Source organism: Panthera uncia, chromosome X, assembly GCF_023721935.1.
Source record: "Panthera uncia isolate 11264 chromosome X, Puncia_PCG_1.0, whole genome shotgun sequence".
NCBI lineage: Eukaryota > Metazoa > Chordata > Mammalia > Carnivora > Felidae > Panthera > Panthera uncia.
The window spans coordinates 78257792-78283094 of record NC_064817.1 but is presented as its reverse complement, the minus strand read 5'-3'; the positions used below and the strand labels follow the sequence as shown (position 1 = coordinate 78283094).

At 38.9% G+C, this 25303-nt stretch overlaps 1 protein-coding gene across 4 annotated transcripts; it reads right to left on the bottom strand.

Annotated features, from left to right (window-relative positions):
* Positions 1–2833: 2833 nt before the first annotated feature.
* Positions 2834–7039, bottom strand: ARMCX1 (armadillo repeat containing X-linked 1). Of its 4 annotated transcripts, none has more exons than XM_049644090.1 (4): positions 6824–7039; positions 6452–6519; positions 5004–5115; positions 2834–4761 (listed from the first exon to the last, which is right to left on the bottom strand). In XM_049644090.1, the coding sequence occupies exon 4, from the start codon at positions 4634–4636 to the stop codon at positions 3260–3262; it is 1377 nt and encodes a 458-aa protein (XP_049500047.1). In that variant the 5' UTR covers positions 4637–4761; positions 5004–5115; positions 6452–6519; positions 6824–7039; the 3' UTR covers positions 2834–3259. The 4 variants fall into 4 exon arrangements, with proteins under 4 accessions (XP_049500047.1, XP_049500049.1, XP_049500050.1 ...); XM_049644092.1 differs by having other exon boundaries at positions 5013–5115; XM_049644093.1 differs by having other exon boundaries at positions 6464–6519.
* Between the last annotated feature and the right edge of the window lie 18264 nt (positions 7040–25303).

The following is a 25303-nucleotide window of genomic DNA, read 5'->3' as shown; positions in this document are numbered from 1 at the left end:
GAATTTTTTTCTAGGAGAAAATTAGAAAGATTTTAAATCAGGCTCTGAAAGTTTATTTACAGTGTACCTAATTTTATAAAAGTCACTCAGTACCCCAACTTGAACAAATCAATACAAAAGTCATTATTATTTGCTCAATAGCCAAACTGCTCATCCTACTTGACACATAAGAGCACCAAGATAAATATTTTCTCTTTTTCATCTGAACCTCAACTATTGGCAATTCCTAAGACTTTACTCTTTCTTCTACACTTTGCTGTGTGGTTATCTATAAAGTTATGGACTCGACATAAAGAATATCATCTCCATTTCTGTCTTCATCAAGGGGAGTTTTGTATAAAATATCTATGGAGGCATTATACAGACATTTGGTTCCAAAGAAAGCGATTTTAAAACAACCAATTGCTGGGGCACCTGGGTGGCTCAGGTGGTTGAGTGTCCAACTTCGGCTCAGGTCATGATCTCGCAGTTTGTGGGTTCAAGCCCTTCATCAGCCTCCGTGCTGACAACTCAGAGCTTGGAGCCTCCTTCAGATTCTCTCTCTCTCTCTCTCTCTCTCTCTCTCTCTCTGCCCTCCCCCGCTCTTCTGTCTCTGTCTCTGTCTCTCTCTCAAAAATAAATAAACATTAAAAAAATTAAAACAACCAATTGCTCAAGTTTGGAAGGCCACTGAATCTACCTCTTACTGATGAAGTGATCTTGGGAAACTTACCTATATCCTCCAAGTCTCATTTCTTCTTCAATAAAAATATAATATTTACTTGACAGGATTGTTGAGGAGATTAAGTGGAGGGGGTAGGAACTCTATAAATTCCAAACAGTGTCTGACAAATATTAGGTACTACCAACTTTTTTCTTCTTTAATATACATCTTGTAGATAAATGCGTTGCTTATCAAATTTGAGTAATATTATTCTTAAAAAGAAAGAAAACTCAAGGGCTTCTAGTTTTGTCTGAAATTATTATTGTAATCAGGAGAAAAGCAAACAAATTTATTTAGCATAAGTTCTACATGACATAGGAACCCTCATAAGAAAATGAAGATCCAAACAAGTGACAAAATCCAAATGTTTATATAGTAGGTTGAAGGAAAAGATGCAATTGTGTAAAAGTAGCTAAAATATGGGGAGATTAAAGGAAGATAAAATTTATTTTAGCAAGATCTTTTTGTACAGAAATATCTCAACCTTAACTCCCTCTCTAGTGATAAGAATGTGTCTGTCTTTCCTCCTGGTTTAAGGAATACAATTTTCACATAAGATTTTTTTTTGGTTTTTGTTTTCTTTTGTTTTAACTTGTTTTATTTTTTACTTTTTTAAATTTACATCCAAATTAGTTAGCATACAGTGCAACAATGATTTCAGGAGTAGATTCCTTAGTGCCCCTTACCCATTTAGCCCATCCCCCCTCCCACAACCCTCCCGTAACCCCCAGTTTGTTCTCCATATTTATGATGTCTCTTCTGTTTTGTCCCCCTCCCTGCTTTTATATTATTTTTGTTTCCCTTCCCTTACTCATATGAGGACTTTAAGAGACAAAACAGATTACTTAAGGTTTTTATCTCCTGCCTTCCTGTGCCTATTTTTTCAAATGTTTTTAGCTCAAAATAATCCTTATGCAAAAGTGGCATATTCTACCAACCCTAACTCTTACATAAAGTTCAAAACAAAAAAAAAACTCACAAAATAAAAATAAACCAAGCCACAAAATTAAGAAAATTTAAATTAATATTACTGATATTGATAATGTTGCTTTGTTGGCTCCAAATCACAATCTGCAATATGAATACGGCAGTGATACAACAGCACCCATTCCCTTGATGTTTACACCTGTGTAACCACCAATTAAATTGAGATATAGGTCATTTCCAACTGTCCAGAAGGTTCCCTCATGCCCCTCCCAATCATTCCCCAAAGTAACCACTGGTCTTATTCCTATCACCATAGATTAGTTTTGCTTATTCTTGAATTTCATATAATGGAATCACATGATAAATGTTCTTTTGAATCTGGCTCATTCAACATTATATTTGTGTGAGTCATCCATATTGCCACATATAGCAGCATGTGTTCTTCCTTCTTGCTGTGTAGCATGTAAATATAGCACACTTTATTTATCTATTATACCGTTGATGGTCATTTGTTTCCTGTTTGAGGCTATTTTGAATAAAGACGATATGAACGGTCTAAATAAATAAATAAATAAATAAATAAAATATTCCTTCAGTAAGGGGAATCTGATGACTCCCCCTCAACCCTCTGCCAGTTTCCTAACTCAAACTACTGCAGAACCTCTATCAGTACAAAATGATGTACTTATTATGGAGCAAATACATCCTTTATGTATTAAATACATTTTTACATTTTTCTCATTGACTAGAATTTCATTGATCTAAGATGCCTTTGATTATTAGATGCATCATTATTTTATGTACCGCTACAAAAGGAAAAAAAATACTTCTAATTAAAGTATGGCACAATGCTAAGATGCCATCAACTGTAAGATGCATCATAACTTTAGAGATCCCAAACTATGGGGAAAAGAAGTTATCTTATTTATGATCAGTGAATACAGTAGTGCTACTTTGTGCTATGACAATATTTAACAGAACACAAAAGTTGTCTCCCAAGTCACCAGTCATTCTCAAAACATCCCCATTTTTATCCTATCCTTCAAGCTCAGCTTACTTAAGTGCCCCCCTTCTCTATAAAATTTTCCCTGAGCACTTCTGCCTACAGAAGTTTTTGCACTGATGGGAGGGGTGTGGCCATGATCAGAGGTTCGTGGTTTTGTTAGGACAATTTTGTCTCGATACATCTTGCCTTTCTAAATCGTAAACTCAAGGGACACAATACTTTTTTCTGGTTAAAACACACAACTTTATTGATGAAACACAAGTCTAAGATTAACAAATGTAAACCAATACAAAAGTGTAGCTTATTTATAATTAGTTTGCTGTCAAATTAGGTAAAGGAAAGAGCAAAAAATATCTCAGTCTAGGTAGCAAGATGGAATCAATAAGTGCTTTCTTTATACAAGCTCTAGTATTCATTTGGCATCCTTAAAATGGTACAGCCTAAAACCAACCACCACAACCATCATCACTCTTGATGATCCTTGATATTCATTATTCCAAAATGGCAGCTGAAAGGATCTCTTTGCCATATAAGCACAATGGCAAACAAAGAATTTACAAAATGCATTGTTCCCAAGTGCAAACTAAACAATTATCTCGATATTGTTTGGGACATACACCCAATTAAAGTTTGGTCAATACTTTTAGGACTTTTACTTTCACTACCAGATCATTGTGATTTGTTAATGCCTTAATTTTCTTAATACACACTCCAGATTCTTTGAATAAGAAAAAAAGTGAACTTCTGCTGAATTCTTTCTTAGATGATGCAAGTCCTTCACTTTTTATGTTGTCATTTATATTTTCAAATAGAGTAAGGATATTAAGAAGAATCTCTCTGTCCCACTCTTTATTAAAGAGGGAAATCAATTCTGATGGTACTTTACAACTGACCAGCTCTCTTGTCATGGCTGGATTCTCAGTAAAGTTTATAATTAGTTTCATAATCTGAATCTTGGTGAAGTAATTTCCCAGGAATAACAATGCAAAAAAGTCTGGAAAAGAATAGGAAAGCAAATGTTGGTAATGATTAGTCACAGTCATGTTAGTTAACAGTCTTAGTCCGGCCATCTGCACAGCTGAGTCCACGCGGCAGATCACAGTATCATCACACACTTGACTGATATAGGTCTTAATCTTTCCCTGATTTTCAGCATTCACACTCAAGTTATTAAGGGCATTGTAAGCTTTTTCCCTAATAATAAGATCTTTGGTTTTTATCAGTTTTGCAATAATTGGAAGACCACCCAATTCACGAATGGCATTTTGGTTAAAAGAATATGCTGCATTGTTACCCAGAGTAACCAAGGCTATTTCTTGAATAAAAGGATCATTTGATCTTTCCAGGATGTTAAGAACCTTTTGAAGGTCAGGAGCACCCAGAATATCATCAATTTTATAGGGAAAGTTGAACTTGCCCCTACGAACAGGCCATGCTGTAGCTGGAGTCCTGGTGCTCTTACCTCGGGTTCTTCCCTTGGTTTTTCCACTTGCCCTACTCCCAGCCCTAGCACCACTCCTGGTGGGGTGACAGCCTCCACCCCTGCCCCCTGGGCAGGGTAAACTGGGTGCAAGGGTCCTGTTCCCAGAGATGGTACCCAACCTGGCTCCTCTGCCCGCCTTTGCACTTGCCTGTTCCTTCAGGGTGCTGAAAAGGGCTTTGGCCTTGGCCTCTAGGCCTCCTCCACTCTGGGGCCCCAAGTGGACCTCTGCCTTTACAACTGAACCACTCTCAAGTACCATGCCCACCTCAGCCTTCACCTTTGAATCACCCTGAAGTCTAGCTTCAGACCCCATCCCAGCATTAGCTTTAGCTCCTTTCCCATTCTCAATCCTAGTCTCTACAATATCACTAGATTCCTCCTCATCATCTTCATCATCGTCGTCCCAGATTTTCTCATTCTCATCTCTTCCCCAGGTCAGTCTATATACACAGTAGCAGGCGCCAGCCCCAATCACCACACCAGCAGCCACGCAGCCAGCTTCCCGAGTACGGCCCATGCTGGGGACAATGTCTGAGCCGAATTCTTAACTGGGGCAGAATGAGATTGCTCTGGCCCGGAGGGGTGCTCCTATATTGGGAACAGAGTCAGCAGGCCCTGCTGCAGCTACAGATACAGCGGAACCTAGGAATGAAAGAAAGATTTAAGGCATCAGTTTCTCTTTTTGTGCCTTTGCATGCAGACAGACTGAACTACAGACCGACAAATGTAGAGGACATGACAGGGAATCAGGGCTGGATCATTGATTCCTCTTCTCTATTGGGGAGGTAATTCTGAAAAATTTCCCCACGTCCAGATTCTCCAACCTCATGTTCAACCATCCCACCCCAGTATGTTAAATTTAAGGTACCTAATCATTTCCCTACCTCCCTTACCCCAGATGTCCTGGGGGTAGTGGCGCCCCTACATACACCCATACAGGTTCAGGCACTTTCTTCCTTCTCTTCCTTGCCTGGAAGTCCGCTGGGTCCTGCAAACCTGCATACAAACGGGTGGGGAGGAGGATGCTGAATGATCAAGGGACAGAAGGACCTCATCCTGGAAAGATACACATCCCTTTCCTGCATCTCTGGCCCTCGCTCTGTGTACCGCAACATCACCATCCCCTCCTCACAGAGCTGTGGCTTTGAAATTTATTATCTCCCTTCCCCATCTCCTTCATCTCTTTCAAGTCTCCACCCTATCCTCACCCAACCCAGGTCAGTTGTTTCCTTCAAAAGTGATGCCACAGCCCTTTCCCTGTAACAAATCAGATGGTGGTGGAGAGATTGTCTGGAAGGCGGACAGACATAAAATGCACAAAGTTTTGGAGCTCACCCTTCCCTCCACCACCTCCAGCATCACAGAGGTTCCAGGACACTCCTCCCTTCACCCATTATACCAACTTCCACTTCTCTGGAGCAATTTCCTTCCTCTCTCATCTCAGTTTCTGTCTCCCCCATTAAACCTAAGGACTGAGAACTCTGGGACTTAGTGCTTTCAGGAAGGAGACAAACCCAGGATACAGTACTCCAAACAGCAATTTGAAGCAAGATCTCCCCACCCCCGTTTCAGGATTCCCGTGCCCCGCCCCCCCAGCCACTTCTTTCTTTGTCTAATACCTGCAGAGCACTTTGTTTTGAACGCTCCAAAATGGTATAAAGAGGAGGAAAGGAGGAGGGATGCAGAGGAGGTTCATGAGGCCACTGGGGTTTGCAGTCTCCACTTTTCTCCACCCCAGGAGTCCCAAATATTGCCACCACCCTCACTTTGGCCTACTTTTTCTGGACAATTGTCGCCTTCTTCCTGCTTCTACGGTTGAATTGGCCCTAAAGTGTGTCCATAGACACACATGCCACACGTCAGAGGCAAACGGCTTGCGGACAGAACAGCACTTCGGAAGGTCTCAATACCAGCTTTTCCAAATTCAGGACTCTGGTTGTCAAACGGATTTCATGTTTTGGTCTCTAATCCTTACCCCTACTTCTCAGGACTCCGCTGACATCAGCCCTCTTCAAGCCCAGCGTCCACTCACCCATTCCTGCAGCACCCACCCTCAGAGGTCGGCCATTTTCCCAGCAAAAACCACACCCCTTTCGAACAAGTAGAAAAGGAGGAGGCGGATGAGGGAGTATGGAAAAGTAGAGAAGCAAAAGAAGAGCCTCCTCCCCGATGCATTCCAACCCCCAATGACAGCCATTTTCCCTGTAGGCGCCGTCACATCCTTCTTCCTACATAAAATAACAGGAAGGTAGCTGGAGTCAGAAATGGGCCCAAGTTAAGGCAAGGACCTCAACCATCCCCCACCCTTCCAGGGGCCGCAGGGCGATCCCACCTTTACACCGACCTCCAGGGATTCGGAGCAGATTCTTTACTCTTTTCCTCTGGGTGGTATACAGCGCCCTACTGAAAGACATAGGGAATGACAGATGCACAGCCCCAAGATTCTGGCTTGGTAGATGGATGCACACAGGACTAGAATCTTAATATCTGCCCTTCCCGATTCAAGGCCCTGGATGCCAAAGTTTTCAAATTTCCTCCCTCTTGGTCCGGGATGTCCCCAGGAATCCAGCCCCCAAGTCCACCATTTTTATTCTTGGAAGGGCCAGGGATAGTGGAAGGGTGTTGAGAAAGTCCGCTTTGTTTCCACCCTCCGCTACCCACACCGTAGGGATCCCCCCCGGGCTGCTCCCATCCACACACAGACCTGCTGGGATCCGGGCGGTTATTTCCTCCTCCTTCCCTGGCCACTGGCCCGCCCGCCCTTAGGGCAATAGGGAGCTGGTAGCCGGACAAAACCAGGACCAGGATTTGAAGGACGTCGGCAAACGTCGGCTGCTGCTCACGTGAGGGCCACGTCACCCGCGAGTGCAGGACCCCAGTTACCTCTCCCATCCCATCGGCAGTGCAGCAGGAACCCGCCCACCCCTTTCCTTCCCCGCTACATCAGGTCCTGCCACTCATTTTCTTCTGCCAATCCCGGAGACTGAGGAGAGCTGCTCCTTGTGGCTGGAATTTGCCTTTCTGTGGTGAACAGGGAGAAACTGCATCTGTTCCCCTGTCCATTGGTCTTTTTTTTCCCTCTTTGAGGAGCAGTTCTTTTTCCTTCTCTACTCCCTCTCCAATTGCTTCTCCCATTCTCTCACCTTCTCCCACCCCCAGTCATTAAGGGCCAGCGTTTTCCCGACACCCCTATATGAAATGGAAGGAAAGATTTCAGAAAAGAACATACATTGTGGGAATATCTTACTTTCTTAAACTGTCCTGTCCATTATTTAAAATCAGTGATGCATTACTCTTATATTGAGAAAATAAAATGATGCTATTTTTTAATATTTTTTAATTTTTTTAAGGTTTTATTTATTTTTGAGAGAGAGAGAGAGAGAGAGAGAGAGCATGAGCAGGGAAGGGGCAGAGAGAGACGGAGACACAGAATCCGAAGCAGGCTCCAGGCTCTGAGCTGTCAGCACAGAACCCGACCTGGGGCTTGAACTCACGAACCATAATATCATGACCTGAGCCAAAGTCAGATGCTTAACCGACTGAGCCACCCAGGCACCCCAAAATGATGCTATTTTTATTGGAGTGGAGAACAATTTGAAAGGTAGGGAAAACCCAAAAGGCCTCATTAATTACATTATATTTATTTATAAGAAAAATGTTTCTACCAGTTATAGCCAAATAGCAGCTTTCAAAACATACTAACTAGGTTTAAAATTGGAAACAAATTTTTCATACAATCTATGAATTACTCCACAAGGAGATCTAATCTTTAGTGGTCTAACTTTGGCCACTTAATGTGAATGATCTACTTTTTCCACTTTTGGATCACCTTACAATTTGGTTTAAAAAAGCAACACAATCCTGTCTTGTTTCATTAAAGAAAGACATGTAATTTAACGTCCTAAAGTCTTGGCTAACTGCTATGTCAACCTCTTATGATATGATGGTTGTTCTGAACACCAGCCCCTGGATTAGATTCCAGTCCACTGAGGTAGAGGCACCTGAGGGTGTGAGGAGTATAGAAATGGTCTGATCCTCTCAGCTTTGTCAAAGGTGCTGCCCTCTCAGCTCTCCAGTGTTCCAAAACCTCTCATCTTTACAGTTAGGCACTGATTCTGTTGGTCACTCCAGCTCAGAGCCTGGAGCCTCCTTTGAATTCTGTGTCTCCCTCTCTCTCTGCCCCTTCCCTGCTCATGCTGTCTCTCTCATTCTCTCTCTCAAAAATAAATAAAACCTTAAATTTTTTTTAAATTAAAAAAATAGCATAATTTTATTTTCTCAATATAAGAGTTATGCATCACTGATTTTAAAGAATGGACAGAAAAGCTTAAGAAAGTACACATGGACAGGTGACCAAGGTGGTAAATGTCACCTTTACTCAGGTGACCAACTTGAGTAACCACCTTTGGCTTCTTCCTTTTTTCCCCTCCTCCCCCAAATCCCCACAGATGTAACTCAGGGATACACAGAAGGGACTGCTGTTCCCACATACCCCTGCAGCTGCAGGTTTCCATGAAGAAAAAGTGATTGCTGGCTGGGGAAAGCACCCAGGTCTGCCTGCTCTGCCCTCATCCATGGTTCCTTAGTTAAAATTGCTAACACTGTCTGCTGCTCCCACCTGGCTTGAGAGGTGGAGCCAGCTGGGCCTCTTGCCTCTGGCCTCCTTGCTGCAGGCACCCAGGGAGAACCAAGCTCTTCTACAGGGTCACTGCCTGTAGCCCACACCCATTTTAGTCCTCCCTCAGCCAAATGTATGCTGAGGTCCAAGGGAGTCTCCTCACTGACCATACTGATTAACTAGAGTAGGCATTCTTAACAGGCTGCCTCTGTGCTGTACCTGAAATTGTATCAAAGTTATGCATATACATATGTTCATTTTAGTGGCGAGAGGAGTCATAACTTTCAGCAGATTCTCACAGGCGTCTATGACTTTAGAAAACAATAGGGCATCTGAGTGGCTCAGTGAGCTCAGATCATGATCTAGTGGTTCGTGAGTTCAAGCCCCACATGGGGCTCTGCACTATTGGTGTAGAGCCTACTTGGGATTCTCTCTCTCTCTCTCTCTCTCTCTCTCTCTCTTTCTCTCTCTCTCTCTCTGCCTTTCCACAGCTTGTGCTCTCTCTCTCCCTCTCAAATAAATAAACTTAAAAAAAAGTAAAAAAGCCTAAGTACTTACCTAGGAAAAAAGATATATACTTTGAACAGAAATCAATCTCTTCCTCTCTCTCCCTTCCTGTCTCTCTCTCATTACATACACTTATTTTTTTAATGTGCAAACAATGCAGAAATGTATAAAGTAGAATGTGAAAGTGCCCTGAAATTCATGTTCCACCACCAACCACTTTTAACAATTTCCACCTTTATTCATGCAAATACAAAAAGTATATGTATGCCTTTGTCAAGTTCCAAGTTGAAAAACATACACAGAACGAAATGGTTGACATTTAGTGACATAAAGTGCAATGAATTCTCCACTTTAATTTGAGAACCAACATCTTTAAAAATTTATTTTTATCCATGTTTACTTTTATGATCTTCAACAAATTTTATGTTTCTTTAGGTAGGTCATACTCATTACTTGTTAAGTTTATTCCTAGGTATTTTATTGTTTTGTTGTTTTGAAGAATAAATTTCCTTTTATTATATTTTCTAGCAGGTTATTGAATACCTAAGGAAACAATAATTATTATTTTTAATGACCTTTCATAATATTTCTGATAGTTTTTCAATTGTTATATTTGTTTTTTTCTAGGTATGCATACATAATCATCTGCAAATGATGATTTTTAAATTTTTTCTTTTCCAATCTATATGTCTCTTATTCTTTCATTTCCTGGATGTACTGCATTGACCAGAACCTCCAAAACTATGTTGACAATAGCGGTGATTGAGGGTCTCCCAGCCTTGTTCCTTAGGTAAATGGAAATGCCCTTAATATTTCACCATTTAGTGTGAGTTTGCTGTTTGTTTCTGATGTGTTCTCCTTTATCTGTTTTTGTGTGACTGAAGGGTGATGTCTAAAAGCTACACTTTCATACCCCTTTGTATAAGACTGAGAAAAACTCAGTTGTCCACGTCATAATATTGAGATGGAGAGGGTACCAAGGAGAGTTACCATAAGTCCTGTGCTTATTGTGAGTAAAAACAGACACTTACTCTGCCTTCATAGTGGAAACAAGACTTTAATGAAACAATTATACATGTATATAAATCGAAAAAATATTGTGAAATAAAGGAACATTATTAATATATTAAAACAAGTGGCAGAATCTGGGGATCAAAGATGACTTCCTTGAGGAGGGAAAGGGAGTGAAATTTTGAACTGAGATGAAAGAAAGCAGGTGTTAACTAGGAAAAGAGGGGAGCAGAAAATAAGAATGTTCAAATTCTCCACATTCATGATAACCACTGTGATAACCCATATACCTAAATCCTAGGATAAATCATGTGAAAATCACTGTTAACTTTTCAATTGACTCTCCAGGTTTTGTTGTTGTTTTATATGTACAAATAACAACAATATAGATAGATGATAGATAGATAGATAGATAGATAGATGATAGATAGAAGATAGGTAAATAGATAAAAAGTAGGTAGACACATTATATGTGAGTGTATGTACACATATATATTTTTAAAAATAATTTTGTATCATAAAATGCAAATTATTTCTTCACCTAATATATCATGTACATTATTTTACCAGATACAATAATATTCTGTAGCGTGGATTTACCAAAATTTTACCAATCTATTACTGATTGATATTTGGCCTTTTACCAATATTTGCCTATTATAAAAATGCTGAAGTGGAGACCTTCGTACACATGTATTTTGACAATTGTGGCATTGTTTCCTTATGATAAATTCCTAGAAGTGAAATCATTGGGTCAAAGTGGATGTTCATTTTAAATCATATCCATGTTGCCAACTTTCACCTTTTAAATTGTGATGTATATATTCTATGTTCTGTTCCAAAAATTTTGAAATTCATTAATTATAAGTGAGATTAAGCATCTTCACATAGGTTTGTTAACCATTTGTATCTCTCTTTCTATGAATTGTCTTTCCCCATTTTTCCATTTAGGTTATTCATCTTTTTCTTATTAGTACATAAGAACTTTCTGTAAATCAAGGAAATGAGCTCTTTGACAATCATAAGTTTTATAAATATATTCCCTGTTTATAATTTTCTTTGAACTTCTGCAATATGGAATTTTTAAATCTTTATGATACAAAATTTATCAATTATTTCCTTACATTTTCTGCGTTGTGTGTCCTGCTTAGGAAGTCATGTATTTTCTTCTAATTTTTATGTGTATTTTTAGTATTTAAATTTTTGGTCCACATGGAATTTTTTTTGGTGCCATTGCCTTTGTTACCAGTAAAGCACCAGCAATTTTACCCACCATTACTTTTGAACCATTTGTATAAATGTTAACATGGTGAATAAAGCAAATAACATCTCAATGTTATTGCAAATATATTTTTTCCAACTTTACTGAACACAAGAATTATTTTTTCAAAATAGTTAGTAAACTGTCCAATGCAAATTATCTAATAATCTTTCTCTAGCTCACTGCTTTAAAATGTCACCTTTATGGGGGAAAAAAAAGAGAGAGAGAAAGGTGCAGACCATAAAATACTCTTGTTTTAATTTTATTTATTTATTTTTTGAGAGAGAGAGAGGGAGAAAGAGAGAGCAGGGAGGGACAGAGAAAGAGAGAGAGAGAGAGTGAATCCAAAGTAGCCTCTGCATCATCAGCATGGAGCTTGATGTGGGTCTCGAACCTAGGAATAGTTAGATCATGACCTGAGCTGAAACCAAGAGTCAGGTGTTTAAACCACCTGAGCCACCCAGACACCCCCAAACAGATTCTTAACTCTAGAGAACAAACTGTGGGTTGCTGGAGGGGAGGTGGGCGGGGGGTGGGGGAGATGGACTAAATGTATAATGGGTATTGAAGAACACACTTGTGATGAGCACTGGATGTTATATGTAAGTGATGAATCACTAAATTCTACTCCTGAAACTAATATTAACACTATATGCTAACTAGAAAATTAATAAAAACCTGAAAGAATAAATAAATAAATAAATAAATAAGTAAAATGTCACCTTTATCATAAGCTAACCATCCACATATATTTGATATATTTGATTCTCTATTATGTTTCTTGAATGTTATTTTTTTCTTTTTAAGTACCAAACTGTTTTAATTATAGTATCTTTATAATATGTTTTAATATCTGGGAGGGTAAAGCCTCTCTAATCACTCTTTTTCATAATTTACCTGCCTATTCACATGTGTTTATTTAGACATAAAATGTATTATTTTGTTACATTCCCTTAAAATCCTGTCCTTATTTCAATTTGGTTACATTTAATTTATAAGTTAATTGAAGGATAATTGGCATCTTTAAAAGAATATCTTACCACCCACACAGGTCAGAATGACTATTATTAAAAATACACAGGGTGCTGGGTGGCTGACACCCCACTATTGATTTTGTCTCAGGTCATTACATCACTGTTTCATAAGATTGAGCCCCACATCAGGCTCGCGCTGACAGAGCGAAACCTGTTTGGGATTCTCTCTCTCTCTCTTTCTTTCTTGGCCCTCTCCTCTTATGTCTCTCACTCGTTCTCTCTCTCTCAAAAGAAAGAAAGAAAAAAAGGAAGGAAGGAAGAGAAAAGAAAGAAAAAGAAGAAAAGAAAGAAAGAAAGAAGAAAGAAAGAGAAAGAAAGAAAAGAGACAAGAGAGAACAACTGCTGGTGAAAACGTGGAGACAAATGGAACCCTTGTGCACTGTTGTGGGAATGTAAATTGGTACAGCCACTATGGAAAACAGCACGGAGGATACTCAAAAAATTAACAATAGAAATACTATATGATCCAGCAATTCTATGTCTGGGTATTTCTTTGAAGAAAGTGAAATCACTATCTCAGAGATATCTGCACCCCCATGTGCATTACAGCATTATTCACAATAGCCAAGACATGAAAACAACCAAAGTATTTATCAATGGATTGCTGGATTAAAATACACATATATATTTATATTGGTATATTTTATTCATTCATTAAGAAAAGGAAATCCTTCTGGGGCACCTGGGTGGCTCAGTCAGTTAAGCATCCAACTTCAGCTCAGGTCATGGTCTCACGGTTCATGAGTTGGAACCCTGCGTCAGGCTTTGTGCTGACAGCTCAGACCCTGAAGCCTGCTTCAGATTCTGTGTCTCCCTCTCTCTCTGTCTCTCCCCCACTCATACTCTGTCTCTCTCAAAAATAAATAAAACATTTTTGAAAATTTTTAAAGGAAATCTTTCCATTTGCAATAACATGGATAAACTTGGAGAGCATTGTGCTAAGTGAAATAAATCAAAGAAATACAAGTGCTGTATGATATCACTCATACGTGAAATCTAAAAAAGCCAAACTCATAGAAACTGAGAGTAGATTGGTGGTTTCCAGAGGCTGAGGAAAGGGAGAAATGAGGAGACATTGGCATAAACTTCCAGTTTTAAGGTCAGTAAGTTCTGGGGATCTAATGAACAGCATGGTGACTATAGTTAACAGTATCGTATTGTATACTTGGCAGTTGCTAAGACAGTAGATCTTAAATGCTCTCACAACTACAACAAAAAAAGTGTAATTATATGGTATGATGGATGTATTAACTAACCATATTGTGATATTCATTTTGCAATATATATGTGTATCAAATCATCACATTGTACACCTTAAATTTAGATATCATATGTCAATTATATCTCAATAAAGCTAGGAGGAAAAGAATATCTTTCTACACAAGAACACAGTTTCGCTAGTTGTCTTCATTAATTTTCCTTAGTAGCATTTCCAAATTAAAAAAAAAAAAAACTCCTAGAACATTGCTTGGCATACTATAGGTTATCAATAAATACTTTTTAAATTAAATACACTTTGTTAAGTGTATTCTTAAGTACTTTACTTTTTACCATGGCTATTATAAGTTGAATCTTTTCTTTATCTTACATTTTCTATTTATTCTTTTTGTATATGAAAGTGGTTAGATTTTGCAGTTAATTTTATAATCAGCCTCTTTATGGAATTCCTAGTTTAAAATAGTTTTTCATTGATTGATTCTCTTAGATTTGTTTCATTTGCAGTAATGAAACATCATCTTGTCTCCTCCTTTCCAATATTAATATTGTATTCCCTTCTCCGATAATTGCATTAAGTAGTACTTACAGAACAATGTTAAATAATTGTGGAAAAATTGACATCTTTGTCTTTTTCCTGATTTTTATGGGAATGCTTCTGGTGTTTGTCCTTCAAGCATGAGGGACTTCTTGGTGAGAGCTAGGGCCATGGAAGAGGGATCTACTGTAGGAGCTGAAGTTTTGGCCTATCACTGCCAGTATACTTATTGGCAGTTACTGCCAATAAAACACAGCCCAAGTCAGTGATGGAACAGAAAAAAAATTGTTTTCTCTCTTCCTCCAAATTTCTGTAAGTGTATTCCATTGGCCAAATCCAAAGAAGAATGGTGCCTGGGGATTATAATCCATAAGAGTCAGCTTTCGAGGGCATAGAAAAGGACTAAGGAGCAGAAAATTGATCAGGAGTTGAGGTAAAATAAAGGATAACCAACCCAAACCACCCTTTAGCCACTCAGCTTCCATTCTTGCCCTTCACTCCAATAAAGAAACTCTCATCTCCAACAAGGAGGCAGAGACAAAAAGACCCATGAGCCTATGTACTATCATGGAGTAATATTAAGTCATACTCTCCACTTGAAACCTGATTATAACAACAATATCTAGTATTTTTCACACATAAGAGAAATGAAGGAAAAAAATAATTATCAATAAAGGTACACCTAGCTGCCACAGTTCCCTTCTGTAGCTGGTCATGAGGCCAAAGTCAATAATCCATTTCATATCTCCTTTAGTTTTCCACAGTTCTTTCCCTGATGTAGTGACCCTAACCTTCAATCCTATCTTTATTGGATTTTTGCATTTTCACATTGACCAAAACTATTGGGCAAATGAGTATTAAGAGGTGCCCTAATGACTATACCTGGGCTCCAAGCATACTTCTCCTCCTGTTCTCATTGTATAGAAACAACTCTATTTCCCGTGGTAATGGTATTCAATCATTCCAGGCAGTGCAGTAACCCTTTTCTCTGCCTCTCAGTTCAATAGCATGAGGAGACCAAAATAGCCAGGGTGCAGTTTCAGCTTTAAATTTAATGGAACCGTGGCTTTATTCCCTGTTGGAAACATTCATTCCCTATAAAATAGAACCTTCATATCTGCTGAGCCCAAGGCTGTGGATATATATATATATATATAGAGAGAGAGAGAGAGAGAGAGAGAAAGGGGCACTCCTTCCTCCACCCCTTCATTCCCAGATTTGTGTATCTTCACTAAATGAGGGAAATAACACCATATATTAGTCACTGGTTTTCTTTTTTTTTCTTTAAATCCAAGTTAGTTAACATATAGTGTAATAATGATTTCAGAAATAGAATCTAGTGATTCATCACTTACATATAACACCCAGTGCTCTTGTTGTTACATATAACAACAAGTGCCCTCCTTAATACCCATCACCCATTTAGTCCATTCCCCCACCCAACACCCCTCCAGCAATCTTCAGTTTGTTTTCCGCATTTAAGAGTCTCTTATGGTTTTCTCCATCTCTGTTTTTATCTTATTTTTCTTTCCCTTCCTCTATGTTCATCTGTTTTGTTTGTTAAATTCCACATATGAGTGAAATCATATGATTTTTGTCTTTATCTGACTGACTTATTTCACTTAGCATAATACACTCTAGTTCCATTCACATTACTGCAAATGGCAAGCTTTCATTATTTTTGATCACCAGGTAATATTCCATATCTTCTTTATCCATTTGTCAGTCAATGGACATCTGGGCTATTTCCATAATTTGACAATTGTCATGGTCACTGGTTTTAAAGCAGCTGTTGTATTCTTGTAGTATAGCAGTCTCAACCTGGAACATCTGATCCTATAACTAAGCCTTCAGAAATTCATTTTCTTTTCTATCAGGCAAGCTGCTTCTGCATGATGGAGTAAGTAATACAGACCAGTGAATCTTTGGATATGACTCCATTATTGTACTTTGTCTACCATTAAATGAGTTTCTTAGTCAGAGACAATGTTGTATAGGATAACCTGATGATGATTAAGGCATTCTGGAAGTCCATGGATGGTGGCACTGACAGAATCATTGTAAGCAATGAAGGTGAATGTGCATCTGGAATATATATTTATTTCCATAGGGAAAAATTTATGTTCTCACCATGATGAAAGGTGTCCCATATAATAATCCTACCACCATGGAGCTGAATGGTACCCCCAAGAAATACTGTCTTATTGTATTGAATGCTTTATCATCATCTTATTTTGTTGCCAGTTTGGGCACTTTTGTTGCTAGTGTTAGTACAAAATCAACCTTGGTGAGTGGAAGTCCATGTTATTAAGCCCATGCATTGCCTTCATAGCATTGATGCTAATCTAATACAGATAGCACAAAAAATAGAGAATATTATTACAATTCTATTTACTACAGTGCTATATTGAATTTACTAATATTTTACTTTGGATTTTTGCACTTATATTTATGATTTAGATTAACCTCTGGTTTACATTTTTACTTCTATTCCTCTTTGTGTTGGTATAAGTCTTATGAAGCCTTATAGAATTAATTCAGTAGATTTCCACCTTCTCTTATGCTCTAGAACACCTTAAATTATAAAAAAAAAAATTAGTGGATCCTTGATGATGTTGTGGTAGGAAGAAGAATGTCTCCTCAAAGATGTCTACATACTGGAACCTGTGACTATGTTAACTTATATGGCAAAAGGGACTTTGCAGATGTGATTAAATTAAGGATATTGAGATAGGGAGATTATACTAGATTGGCTGAGTGGACCCAGTGTAATCACAAGGGTCCTGATAAGGGGGGGGGGGGCAGAAGAGCCACATAAGATATGATGACAGAATCAGACATCAGAGTGATGTGGGGCTATGAGCCAAGGAATGCAGGTAGCCTCTAGAAGCTGGAAAAAGCAAGGAAATGGATTCTCTGCTACAGCATCCAGGGAAACATAGCTCTGTAAACCCATTTTAGACTTCTGACCTCCAGAACTGTTAAGATAATAAAAGTGTCTTATTTTAAGCCATTGAGTTTTCAATAATTTGTTACAGCAACAGTAGGAAACTAATACAATATCGCTATTATTTTCAAAGAATAGAAATTTTTTATATTTACCCAGATATTTACCATTTTTCTATTGCTTCTTCATTCTTGAATTCCAGATTTCCCCCGGTATCATTTCCCTTTAGGCTGTCGAACTTACTTTAGCATTTTTTTAGAGCATGTCTGCTAGCAACAAATTCTCTTGGTTTTCCCTCATCGAGGAACATCTTTATTTTCATCTCCATACTCCATTCCTGAACTGTAACTATGCGTTGACAATTCTTTCCTTTAAACACATCAACCATGTTATTCCACTATCTTCTGACCTTCACTGTTTGTGATAAGAAAACCACAGTCTTTCAAATTGTTGTTCCCCTATAAGTAATGTGTTATTTTCCTCTAGCAACTTTCAAGGTTTTTTTCTTTACTTTTGGTTTCCAGCAGTTTGATAAGATGTATCTAAGCATAGTTTTCTTTGAGTTTATCCTGCTTGGGATTTATTGACCTTCTTGCATCTGTAAATTTATGACTTTCAAAGCGTCTAGGAAGTTTTTGACAATTATATCCTCAAATAATTTTTCTATTCTAGGAAAGGAAGGCTGAAAAGAATAGGAAATGCTACCCTTTCCCAGCACCATTTCACAGAGCAAGAGTGTCACTCGGGGGGAAAAAAAAAGTACCTGCCTTCTGCTCTGGTGCATCGGTTGAAGCATTTGTCCCAAGAAGAAAGGCAGGGCACAAGGATGAAGAATGCTGAGGCTCTGCCTGAATGCTCTGTCTGCCTGAAAGGGTTGAAATAATCCGGAAATGGTAGTAGAAAATTCCATGCATTTTGACAGACACTGTCAAAAAACAATGGAGATCTTGGTGCAGAATAATTAAGAGGAACCTAATACCACTAATACAAGAAAAATGTCAGAACAATCACAAGTTTCCTAGAGAGAACCATGGAGACAACCAGTAAGAGCCCTCTTGAGAACATATAAAATTGTGGTGGTCAGGAAGATTGTGGTATATGCTAGGCTGTATCCCCTTGGGAAAATTAGAGAAAGACATGCAACAGGCTTGAACGGATTCCCCAAGCCATATAGAGACCCATAAACACAGGGCATAAAGCCTCACTGGCACAAAGAACTTAAACACAACCTCTGACCAAACACTGACTAAATCATAAGCTACTCTGGCCCAGGGACAAATCCTAGAAAGCCAAGATTAAAAATAAAATCACAGTCATCTTTGGCAGTCTGGAAAAATGTGTGAATGTCTATAGTCTTTCAGTAGCAATCAGAAAAGAAACCTCCAAGCTACTACTCCCTGGCTGAATGGGAGAGAGGCAAAATATGTAAATTCACTGAAATGTGAGAGCAGCTACACAGATATCTAACGGTAAAGGGTAAATATCTAGGGGCGCCTGGGTCACTCAGTTGGTTAAGCGTCCAACTTCGGCTCAGGTCATGATCTCGCGGTTCATGGGTTCAAGCCCTGCATCAGGCTCTGTGCTGACAGCTCAGAGCCTGGAGCCTGTTTCAGATTCTGTGTCTCCCTCTCTCTCTCTCTGCCTCTCCCCTGCTCGCACTCTGTCTCTATCTGTCTCAAAAATAAATAAACATTAAAAAAGGGTAAATATCTAATTGGCTAAGGGAACTTAAGCACAACCTTTGTCCAATAAGTGACTTATGCTAATCCACGGGCAAAACCTAAGTAGCCAAGCTCAAAGATAAAAACAAAGGAAAAAGATATGAGCTGGGACATCAGAGATGCACATTATGAGTGTGGAGGAAGTAAACTTCACAGAATTAGTCCTACTAAGTCAACGAATAAACAAATAACTGATAAAATAACAATGACCACTGAGAAGAGCATCAGTATGCAGGGTTGCTATATTACCTAAAATATCCAGCTCTCAACAAAATATTAAAATACATATATAGTATATAGTTGTAACTATATAGGTAAATATATAGTTGTAACTATATAGGTAAACATAAAAGACAGTATAAATGTATTTTTGTAACTCTATTTTTTTCTATTTGATTTGAAAGACAACTTCATAAAGCAATATGAATAAATCTATGTTGATGTACATACAATATATAGAGATATGATTTGTATGACAATAACAGTGCAAAGGAGTGGTTAGGGAATGGAACTATTAGGAGAAAAGATTTGAAATTAAGCTGGTATTGATCTCAACTTGATTTTTATAAATTAAGTTGTTCATTGTAATTTCCAGGACAACCACTAACAGAGTATCTTTTTTTTTTTAAGTTTACTTATTTATTTTGAGAGAGAGAAGAGCAGAGAGAAAGGGAGAAAGAGAATCCCTATCAGGCTTCACATGCAGAGCTGGACATAGGGCTTGATCTCACAAACTACAAGATGATTACCTGAGCTGAAATCGAGTTGGAGGCCTAACTGACTGGGCCACCCAGGAGAATTTATTTTAAAATATAGTAAAAGAAATGGCAGGAGAATGAAAATGGCACACTAGAAAATGCCTATTTGACATAAAAGAAGGAAACAATGGCGGAATAGGGGAACAAAAAAGACATAAGGCATATAGAAACAAATAGCAAAATGGCAGATTATACCTTATCAGTGATTGCATTAAATATAAATGTATTAAACACTCCAATTTGAAAGCGGAGATTGCAGAATACATTTTAAAAATATGATCCAACCATACGTTGTATACAAAAGACATGCAGATTCAAAGACACAAATAGGTTGAATATCAAAGGATAGAAAGTTATATGTGTAAACAGTAACCAGAAGGGACCTGGAATGGTTGTATTAATACCAGAAAAATTAGGCCTTAAGATACACACTGTTATTAAAAACTAAGAAGGGCCGTTTATAATGATGAAAATGTCAGTCCATCAAGAAGATATGACCATTATAAATATAAATATGTGGACCTAATGACAAAGCCCCATAGTACATGAAGCAAAACCAGACAGAATTGAAGGGAAACAAAAATATATAGAAGGAATAACAATAATATATAATATATGCCAATTTATAAGTATTACTCTGAGCACTTAATCATTTAATTATCACAGCAATTCTATAAAATAGGTTTTGTTATTTCCATTTGAAATATAGGGAAAACGAGGAGGAGAAATGAAAATATTTGCCTAAGATCATGTAGCTATTAAGTGAAAAGACCAGGATTTGAAGTCATGCTGTCTGGTGGCTTGTCCAATAGGATTAGTGTCCTTATAAGAAGAAATACCAGAGAGCTCACTCACTCTCTCTCTAGGTGCACACATCAAGGAAAGGTCATGTGAGGTCATAGCAAGAAGGTGACTGTCTACAAGCCAGGAAGAGATCTGTCACAGAAACCAAATTTACCAGCACCTAATCTTGGACTTCTCAGTCTCCAAGACTTTTGGAAAATAAGTTTCTGTTGTTTAAAACACCCAGTCTGCGGTATTATGTTCTAGCAGCCCAAGCAGACTAATACAAGGACATTATGCTAAATTAAATAAGCCAGTCACAAAAGGACAAACATTGCATGATCCCACTTATAAAGTAGTCAAATTCATAGAGACAGAAAGTAAAATGGTGGTTGCCAGGGGCTGAGGGAGGGAATAATGGGGAATTATTATTTAATAGGTACAGAATTTCAGTTTGGGAAGATGGAAAGACTTCTGGAGATGGATAGTGGTGGCAGTTACACAACAATGGGAATGTACTTATGGATAGTGGTGACAGTTACACAACAAAGGGAATGTACTTAATGTCAATGAATTGTACACTTAAAAATGGTGAAGATGGTAAATGTTTGGTGTACTTTGCCACATTGTTTAAAAGGGAAGAAAAAGAATATATAGAGATATGTGTTGTAATATTTTCTTAAAATTTTTAAAGTTTATTTATTTCTGAGAGACAGAGAGATAGCAAGAGCAGGGGAGGGGCAGGGAGAAAGGGAGACACAGAATCCAAAGCAGGATCCAGGCTATGAGCTGTCAGCACAGAGTCTGACATGGGGATCATGACCTGAGCCAAAGTCGGAAACTTAACCGACTGAGCCACCCAGAAGCCCCTTGATATGTGTTGTAATGCTGATGGGAAGCCATATCCTCAGTTTCAATTCTGCACTCCTCTCTGCCAAAGTCCCACTTGTGTTGAGTTTTCTTAGCATTCTGTCCTCAGTTTTTCAGTCTGTATCCCTTACTGGAGCCACCTGACTCACTCTCTGGCTTTAGTTATCATCTAAAATACCTATCTTTGGTCAGACCTTTATTCTGAGCTCTAGATCCATACTCGTCAAATAAACACTGAGCATCTCCACTTGAAAGTCCCATAAGCACCTCAAATTCATATAGTTTAAACCAGATTCATTCCATTCCCCTCTCAAATATGCTCCTTTAGGTTTGAAACATAAAAATGAAGAGAAATAGTAACACCCTTCCTGCTTCATCCTCTGCTCCAGATTGCAATCTCTCCCCTACGCTACACTGCCTTAAGGGTCAATCAGAACTGGGCCTTTTGTCCAAAAAGAACTGCATTTAATCTTCAAAAAGTGATGTTAAACTATTCCTCATATGTGCATGATCCAGCAAGGCCACTGTATCCAAAACCTTAAGCCAACCCCTGAGCCCTGAGTCTGCTAAAACAGCACTAGAGTAAGAATCAGGACTTTGGGCCACATTGGAACCCAGAATTAGCTTATAATACCACTTAACTCCCCCAAATATCTAGGAGTGTCATCCACTTCTATCCTACTCTCAACACTGCCCTTAGAACTGGGCGTGAGGGGCCCTCTCTAAATCCCATGTTTTGAAGGGTCCTTCATCTCTCTCTCTCTCTCTCTCTCTCTTTCACACACACACACACACACACACACACACACATACACATACACACACACAGAATAACACAAAGGACACAGGATCTCGTGCTCATTGTTGGCACAGTGCAACTTATAACCCTAGACATATGCACTTTGGCTAGTACTGTTCAGGCTCCAGGAAAGTACTTCTCCACACCTGTTCCCCTCTATCCTCTAAACAAAAGGCAACTGTGTCCAAATGTCATGAAGATTTGTAGACCATGCCACTGCTGACCTAAGAGGCAGACATTATTTCAGAAGGCAGGGAAGATTCAAGCAGTGGAAGCACTTATGGAAGAGAAGAAACAAACTAACTTGTCAAAGCCTTCTTAGATACATGAATACAACAGGTTTCTGCTTAACAAACTATCATTTCCCAAAAGTGTCCATTTTCTTGCTTATCTTTAATTTCCAGCCTGTGGCTCCAGAAGTAATAAAAAAATCAGTGCAATATTTGCAACAGTTACATATAGAGGTTAAAGAACATTTCACATTAAACAACACCTATTACTCTTGATTTTAGAATGGCTAGATTAGATAAATGATAGATAGATAGATAGATAGATAGATGTAACATATGTAAAGCATTGTCACAGATTGGATGTTCGAGGAGTCATTTTCTGAGACAAAGATGAGAGAATAGAAGATTTACTGGGGAGTGCTCCTGGCATCAACACTTATGGAAGGAAAGGGAATAAAAAAGCAGGAATTGGAAAAGGGAGAAATCAAATTTTAGTGCGCTCTCAATGGAAGGCCTCAGCATACTTTGAAGGGAATTCTGAAGACAAAGTGAAACTCCAAAACTATCTCAGGGGAAAGAGCGCCAGGCCTTTATACACAGCATCAATGAGTCATTGGATGTGGGTCACCCTGACAATGGGATGTAATCTTGAACAAGATAACTCTCAGCTAACGTAATCCCTGATGGCAACTAAGGGCTCTCTGATGGCAGAATTCCTAACAACTGAAGTAATAAGGCCTTTATTGCTAAAGGGAGCTCTGGGAAAGGCATTACAATGTCCACCACAGTCCAGACCTTGTGCCTCCCAGATCCACTTCATATAAGTTCTGGGATCAACTCTTCCAGGAGTCTGGTGGACCTCTCTTCCTAGGAGAAACATTGGACAAACTACAACCTTCGGTACTGTAGCTGGTCTCAAAGCTGCAAATAATCATCTCCCACTTCAACTAACAGTTATAGATCCTCATCAGTCTTAGGGTCTTGGTGGTTTGCCTGGTAGTGTGACTCAGACCCTCCTTCCTGGTCACCATGGCTTTCTTAGGTTGGAGTTGCTATATTTGCTGATACCCACAAGCCAAGCCCACCAACCTATAAACAATGCTTGGGTTTTTCTTTCCTAGTCAGCTTGTCAAAAGAGATTTCCCAAGGGGGCACTGGTGTAAGGTGAATTAATGATGATAATGCAACAGTGGTAGCTATCATGGCGGATCTGCTCTAGCTAATTGTGCAGGTACATGTGTCCTCCAGCCCTGCTTATGCTTGATCCCGCGTGTAAAACTTCCATCTGGTTGCTGGGCCTGCCCACCCTTATACCTTGGTGTATCTGACAGAATTCAGTTCATGATGGGCAGTTCTGGCTACATGGTCACTTGATGTCCTATGGCCAGGCTTTCCATCTCTATCAGGATGCAGTAGCATGTGAGGAGCTATTTTCAAATGATATATAATTCTCCACTGCAAATGGCATTGGTTTGCTCCAGACCCTAAATTCTGGACCAAGCTCTGACTTTCCCATTGGGGCTTATCAAAAACTCCAGATAGCATCTTTTGCCAACACAGATACCTCTAATGCCATAAGGTCTGTCTATTGTATAGACCAAGTGCCAAGACTACTTGGAACCAAAGTTTGGACCTGCTTAGGACCTTCTCTTGCTCTAGGCTCCACTCAAAGCTGGCAGCTTTTTGTGTCACCCAGTATATGGGTAGAAACAGTAATTCCAGGTGTGAAATATGGTATTTCCAGAACCCAAAGAAGCCTACCAGGCATTGAGTTTCCTTCTTTGTGGGGAAGGTGAAAAATGCAATAATTTGTCCTTTAATTTAGAGGTGATCCCCTGGCATGCTCCCCAGATCATTCAACCTCTAAAACCTGCACTTAACGTAGCCAGTCCATGGATCTTTGTAGGGTTTATCCCCCATCATGTGGAGTACATGTGTCTTACCAAGGCTTGTAATGTGCTAACCATTTCTTACTCATTTTGGTCCCATTAGCATGATGTCATCAATATAGCGGTTTAGTATTATATTCAGATGGTCCAGCTATCTTCAGACTATAATATGACAGAGGACAGGAGAGTTGGTAGGCCTTTGAGGAAAAACTGTATGTGTATACTGTTGTCTTTTCTACATGAATGTGAACTTTTTCTGATGTTTTATTCTGATCAGGACAGAAAACTACATTTTCCAAATCAATAGCTAATTACTAAGTATCTAAGCTCATGTTATTCTGCTCTAGCAAATATATTATATCTGACATGGTAGCTGCACTTGTACCACTACATGGTTGAGTCTGTAATAGTCTACCATCGTCTACCAGGCTCTGCCCACATTTTGCAGGGGCCCAAACTGGTGCATTAAATGTAGATATGATGGGGACCACTTTCCAGCATTCTTTAGGTCTTTAATAGTGGCACTAACCTCTGCCATCCTCCCCAAGATGCTATATGTTTTTGTTTATTATCTTGGCCAAGGAAGGTGAGGGCAGTCTCAGAAACTTCACTTTTCATTTACAAACAGGTCTGACTCCACAGGCCAAGAAACAAATGTAGGGTTTATACCAACTACCAAAATTTCTATTCCAATTATATATTCAGAGACCAGGAAAATAACCATCAGGTAGGTTTGTGGACCCAGTGGAGCCACTCTGAATTCAACATAGGCCAGGAGTCCATTTAATACCAGGCTCCCATCTGCCCTTATTCTAAGAAGGAGAACATGTTGACATTTTAGGTCTTTGGGTAAATCAACTCATAACTACCGTCCAAAAGTCCTCAAAATGTTTGAGTATTCCTCTTTTCCCTGCATACAGCTACATGCATAAATGGAAGGACTGGAGAAATAATTACTAATGTTGTAGGGTTCTTCTTCCTCTGCACCAAGCCTCTCCTTCAA